The sequence below is a fragment of the Sander vitreus genome, chromosome 1, assembly GCF_031162955.1.
Source record: "Sander vitreus isolate 19-12246 chromosome 1, sanVit1, whole genome shotgun sequence".
Taxonomy (NCBI): domain Eukaryota; kingdom Metazoa; phylum Chordata; class Actinopteri; order Perciformes; family Percidae; genus Sander; species Sander vitreus.
Window position 1 is genome coordinate 38,786,973 of NC_135855.1, and position 6,917 is coordinate 38,793,889.

The 6,917-nt window shown below is 38.5% G+C and overlaps 1 protein-coding gene across 1 annotated transcript in view; it reads right to left on the reverse strand.

Moving 5' to 3' along the window:
- Positions 1-6,917, reverse strand: part of LOC144521068 (uncharacterized) — a 140,969-nt gene that overhangs the window by 18,195 nt on the left and 115,857 nt on the right. The window contains exons 14-15 of the mRNA XM_078255338.1: positions 6,688-6,822; positions 75-203 (exon numbers count right to left, since the gene is read on the reverse strand). Of these exons, the coding sequence (XP_078111464.1) occupies positions 75-203; positions 6,688-6,822 (264 nt within the window). The remainder of the gene's footprint in view (positions 1-74; positions 204-6,687; positions 6,823-6,917) is intronic.

Here is a 6,917-nt window from a genome sequence, read left to right on the forward strand (position 1 = left end):
CTGGTCGATAAGTGCTGAGGTGAGAAAGAGAAAGGAGTGTGAACAAGGAAGAGAGAATATTTGTAGCGCCTCACGTTTAGAGCAGTCGGCGCCGATCCATCCAGGGTAGCACTGACAGGAGCCATCGATGGGATTACAAGTGCCGTTGTTGGTGCACAAACACGCCTCAGCACAGGCTTTACCATACTTCCCACTGGGACACACTGTGGGGACGCACAAACATATAAAGTTAGATATTACGATAACTTTTAGTCATTATCAGACCCAAAGGAAATCTGCAGATTTTTGTTTTTACAGTTTTCAGCAGTGATCCAGAATATACTGCTGTATTTCTGAGTTTTTTTGTTTTGTTTTTTAATTTGTTTAAAATCTGCAGACGATCTGTGGATAATTTGCATCTGCAGATTTGGTGTGGCCCTGGTCATTATGACAATACCGGCTGTGGAATAAGTAGTCAGAAATCAGAGTCAGAACCGACTTTATTGTCATTGTAAGTACATTACAATAACAATAAAAGTGCTACTATGGTGCAAACATAAAAACACACACACAGTAACTAAAAACATAGAGCAGAGAATGTGAAGATGGTAAACAGTCTAACAGTAAAAGTTAACAGTAAAACGTAATAATAAAATATATATAATATAATATATATAACATAATAATATTTTACTCAAGTAAAAGTAGTACCACAGTGTAGAAATAGTATGTTAAAAGTGAAAGTCCTGCATTGAAAAGTGTACTTAAAGGGTAACTACCATTTTTTTCTGGACCCTATTTTCCTATGTTTTTGTCTAAGTGACTGATGGGAACAACAATCTTTGACATTGGTCCAATATTAAGCAAGATCTCTGCAGTCAGCAGCGGAGAAACAAGCTACAATGTAAGTTAATGGGACAGTTATCCAGCTTGTATTTACCTTCACAAACGTGCTTGTTTTTCTGCTGACAGGCTCAGATTAATATTCTAAGTGTCTGACAACATTATGAGAAGGATCCCTTCAGAGATAGACCTTTAAAACCTCTTTGAGACCTTTCTGTTTAACCAGAAACAGCTCTGAAGTCGCTAGCGCTAAACCCACCAGACTCCATTTAAAAAAGCAATACTTTTTAACGTGTAAAGAGCCAACTTATTTTCACATGTAAATCGGTAAACTATGTGTTTATTTCAACCCACACTAGAGTTGTGATGGTTGGAAAAGTGGAAAGACGAACCAAAACGGCTTTTCATAGTTTTATTTTGTTTCTGTCGACTTTGAATGAAGTGTATTTTACGATGCTAAAATGACTGTTTATTTACATGGAGTTTGGTGGCTTAAGCGAACGCAATTTTGCGGATGTTTTTATGTTTAAAAAAAGGATCTTACCCTTTAACAGAAGGTCGACCTCCTTAGAAATCCGTTCCATAATATTGTCAGACACTTAGAATATTAATCTGAGCCTGTCAGCGGCAAAACGAGCACTTTTGTGAAGGTAAATACAAGCTGGACAATTGTCCCATTAACTTACATTGTAGCTTGTTTCGCCACTGCCGACTGCAGTGATCTCGCTTAATACTGGACCAATGTCAAAGATTGTTGTTCCCATCAGTCACTTAGACACAAAAACATAGGAAAAGAGGGTCCAAGTTGAAAAAAACGGTAGTTACCCTTTAAGTAAAAGTACAAAAGTATTAACATCAGAAGTCACATCAGTACAAAAAGCAATCTTGATAAAAGGTTTAAGGGACACTTAAACATAAGTCAATGAGGGACAATTATATAACTTTTTTCAATACATATTTTTCCAACTGTAACCATGGTGTGGGAGAGACAAGAAGATCAAAACGTATCTAATGTTTTAAAAAATAAAACGTAGAACACATTGAAAGAAAACTACAAAATTTAAAGAAAATACGATTCAAGGAAAATCAAATTACCTCTTTCAATAACATTCAGTACAAAACTCACAATCACAATTATTATACTTATCTTTAATTGGATAGTTAGTAGTGTAGTGGATAATTGCAATCTGATTGCAAATTGCTTTGAAACATATCTATCTTATATGTATAATGTTCTGAAATGAATCAACACTGCTGATTGTTTCTAATGTGATTAGCGTCTCTGCAGAAAACTGCGTTTGAGGTTTGTCTTCCGCAGCGCCTAAAAAGGGTCTGTTTTTCAGTTAATCATTTTAGGGACATGCACATCCTGTTGCTTAAGGATGTAATACTTATACGTATACTTTTTTATATCCAGATTCAAATGTAGTTACACTGATAAAATATTGAGGCACAGACACTGTAGCGTCTGACAAGCCTGATAATATATTAATGTGCTCTGGGGTTTTTTGATTATTGCCAATTAAAATGAGAGTACATACTGCTACTACTGCGTGTTATATATCTATGAAGAGTTTGGTTTTAACTGAGTTTATTAAGTTAAAAGTATCTTATAAAACTTAATGCACAGAAGCTCCACAGAGTTACCTCCCTGGGCAGGACAGAAAGAGGCAGAGTAATTGTCATGAGAAATTTTGAACAGCTCAAAGTTTAAAAGTTATTATAAATATTATGAGCTGGCATTTAGCTTGACCTTATCTCCTGATACCAAACTTTTAAATGTTTAATGAGTATTTGCGTTGCATATTTATGACACAATACAAAATACAGGGTGTGCTTATAGTTGTCAAACATTACGGCCGTATTACAATTTCATGAATGTGTGCTACTGTTTAGATAAGATAAATACATTATATATACATGAGCTATGTAGATTATTTTACAATTCTTCTCCACTCGTTTGCATTTCACTACCATTTTCTACCTGTTATACAAAATGTATTGTCTTCATTAACAGGTTCTGCCTGTCCATGCTTATAACAGCCAGCCATTATTTCACTAAAAGAATAAAACCCTGGAGGGCATTCTTCTCTCTCTGCTCTGAATATGAGATCATTATGAATGCTTTAATGAAGTCCCTCCACTTATGTAACAGTAACCAATGTGTGACTAGTGTCTGTAAAGTTTGGATCAAAGTATTACGCGTAAATATGCGTACATGAATGAAACCAGGTTTAGCAAAGATAATTAGCACGAGAGGGAGTGTTCAGCAGCTCCCTGGTGATCTCCTGTCAACTGAGCATTAAATTAGTTTTTAGCCACACTCTCCGGTCACTCAGTCTGAACTCTTTGGTCCAGAGTGAAATATCTAGACAACTATCAGAGGGACATAACCTGCTCCCCGCACGATGAAGCCTAGTGATGTCGTCAATCTAAGGCTGTGCAATTATAAACAATCACAATAACAATGTAATTGAGAAAAACTATTATTTTAGACATTATGTTTTGCAGGTAAACTTTTGTCTTGTGTGTGAATTTAAAAGAAAAGTTTCAATGGGAAAAGTATTAAAGGACATTTCACAGTTCAAGGTGTTTTCACTGTTGATTTGTTTAAACTGTTTCACTGTTTTTTAAGTTCAATAAATGCAACATGTATCCAAAAGTTAATGAATAATGGTTATTTCAATATCGACCAAAATAACTGTGATTGTGATTTTTTCCATAATCGAGCAGCCCTACATCAACCTGACCTTTTTTCATATCAAACCACAAACTGGTCTAAGTTTAATTCATGACATGCTACCTCTAAAATCATTAGCATCAGCTTTACCTGCAGCTTAATGCTAACATACTACAATATGCTAACACTAGTGCGGTTTTATAGTAGCATATAAATGTTAAATTAGCAATATATTTTAGGCTTTTAAGGGTTAGTGTTTGAGTGAAAAAGTAAATCTGATGCCGTCAAATATTTATTAAATTTATCACATCATTGTGTGTAGCTACACTTTTTTCATTACAGGATACGTGTGTGTGTGTGTGCATGTGTGTGCATGCGTGCCTCCGCGCGTGTGCGCATGTGTGTGTGCGCGTGTGCATGTGTGTGCGTGTGTGTCTGCGTGCGTCCATGCGCGTGTGAGTATCACACATCGAGAGGACAGGGATGGAGCAGGACTGGCTCTTCAGGCGGTTAAAAGACCCCGTGCCGGACATTGGATTTGTCAAGGCTCGCCCAGTTATCTACTGGGCTGCTCAAAGATGCAGCAGCCAGCAGAATGGCTATGTGGGACAAGGCCTAACTAAGGCCGTCTTCATGTTTAATGACGATAAATATTTCAGAGCACACTCCTCCACTGTCTCTATTTAAAATTTAACTTGGCACCGCACCTTGGGCTGACTGCCTTCATAGGAGAATGAACACCTGTTCAACCTGCAGAGGAGCTAAACCATACTGGAAGAATGATGTATAGGCTAAAGTGACAAAAAGAGTATTGATGAAATGAAGACGCTGGAAGAGTTATGGAGGCACGGAGGCTCTCTGCCTCACAGCAAGTAGGCACTGCGGAGTATTGGATTCAATCCCCGGTCCAGGAAAACCCTTTATGAGAAGAGTTTGCGTGTTCTCCCCGTGTTCGCGTGGGTTTTGCTCCGGTTTCCTCCCACCAATTAAAAAATGCAGAGGATACATTATGTGTATATGTAAATGTACTTGGCAAATGAAGGACATATTATATTATAGTTGGTAGATGGGACACAGACGGAGCTCAAGATTTAGATTTATTTCATTACCTACATTTCTAATGAAATGTATACATTCAAGGGGTTTGCTTTGTGTGCGGGGCTTTAATTCTAACCTTAAGTTACTTAGAGATGTCAGGTTTTTACAAAACATAGGTTGTGTAAATGAAGATGTCAAGACGCCGAATGCAATGGGTACAGCAGCTGACTGTGCTCCTTAAGGTTGTGACAACTTTGAGTGACTGGGGGAAAGTGTGAGAAGGTTGTTACGAAACAGCATCAAATGAAACGTCAATAAGATAAATCCTGCACTAACTTTCTGGGAGTTTGTCTGATTGATTGACTCAAAAATTATTAGTCTCTGTATAGAGCACTTGCTCACACACGCACACGCACACACACACACACACACACACACACACACACACACACACACACACACACATTTTAACCATTTATTTATTTATGTCCACATGAAGAAAAATGGTACAGGGACACAAATATTACAGATGCAGTACAATACATACGCAAACTCATCAGGGTATAAGTAGCAACGTCTCCACCATATGTGGCGGCTGCCAATAATAGCAGATATGGCACAGTACTTTGCAAGCTGTTTAGCCCTCTTTTTGGCCATCCCAAGTTGTTGCAGCCCCCCCACACACACACACACACACACACACACAGAGCATGCAAAACAGCATGTCACACTGTGCGAGATGGGTCTTAAAATATGTTGGTCACAATCTGTGTCACACAAAGAAAGAGATTGTGTTTGGTGGCCCCGCGCAGCTCTAAGTTGGCAGTCAGTGCTGTAGGACCTCATTTCTGGATTTACGACCATGTGTTATAAACCACACAGTATGGGCATTTAGACAAATGAGGGTTTGAGTGATGTAAACCTAGTTTTCTAAAAGGGGGCTTTTACATTTTTTTTTTTTTAATTTTTTAAAAATTTTAAAAATACAGTTGCAGTTTTTTTTTGGGGCATGGAGATCACAACTAAATGGAAATGTGACCCTACAAACTGAAGGCAAGGAGTTTGAAAGACCTGAGCATGAGCATCTACCAGGCAGGGACAGATGCTAACTGTATAAGTGAAGCCAAAACATCTGGATCGCCCCCTGGTGACTGGCTGCCCCCCTCCATGACATGGACCAAACTAAAAAAAATCAAAGTACACTTCAAATAAGTTTTTCCCAAAGATGGTTTCTGTCATTTTAGGTTGTTCTGATCACCCTGATGTTTGCTTAAGAGTTGATTTTTCTGATAAGTTTGTTTTTTATTAGTTATTTGATGCTATTTGATGCTATGCTTTCTTTTTGATGCTGCCTTTCTTTGATCAACTGTTCACTTCTTATACTACACTGTAACTTGTATTCACATATTTTATCAGTTTTTATATTTTTAATTGGTACTGAAGTTACAATGTATGACAATCGGCCGTTCTGTAGAGCAACGGCTTATACATTGTCCCACACTTGCGTCCTATAATATTGTGTACAAATAACAAGGTCACATGAGACACAGCCATCTCCTAACCGTATACATACTGGGAACTATATTCTCAGAAAGGCAAAGCACTGCTCCTCACAATGGGGCTTCTCAGGTGCTGCAAGCAAATTACTCCCCTCAAGTAGCAGTGCTTCGCCTTTCTGAGAATATAGTTCCCAGTTTGTATACGGTTAGACGAGGGCTGTGTCTCATGTGACGTTATTTGTACACGCTGTAACTATACAAATCACAACATGTAAATAGGAAAATGTTGGCGTTATTTTGTCACTTATTGGGAGCAGTAGGCTAGATGGAGCCGGTTACCTCCAGGATCTGTGCTAAGCTAGGCTAGCAGTGGGTGCGTCAGACAGAGTTACAACACGCACGGAGATGAGAAGGGTATGTATGGACTTATCTAACTCTGGGGGATACAGTGAATAAGATAAAGTCCCAATAAGTCGGCGTGTTCCTTTAACAACGAACCGTTTCGTCAAACATCTTGAAGGCTCCATTGTTTTTAAACGTTACATTGATGAACAGTTCAACAGTGTCTATTTCTTATTGCAAGCATATAACAATATAAAACAGACACACAAACACAGCTGGTTGTTTTTGAAACAAAGGACAACTTACCTTGATTACAGAGGGAGCCGAAGAAGCCAGAGAGACATTCACAATGTCCGCTGACGTGGTGACACGCGCCATCACTGTAGATACACTGAGGACAAGACTGGCTACAGCGATGGCCATAGAAACCAGGCGAACACGCTGCAGAGACACAAACACTACTATAGAAGAAGTGGGAGAACTTTGTATCTGTGTGTGTGTGTGTGTGTGTGTGTGTGTGTGTGTGTGTGTGTGTG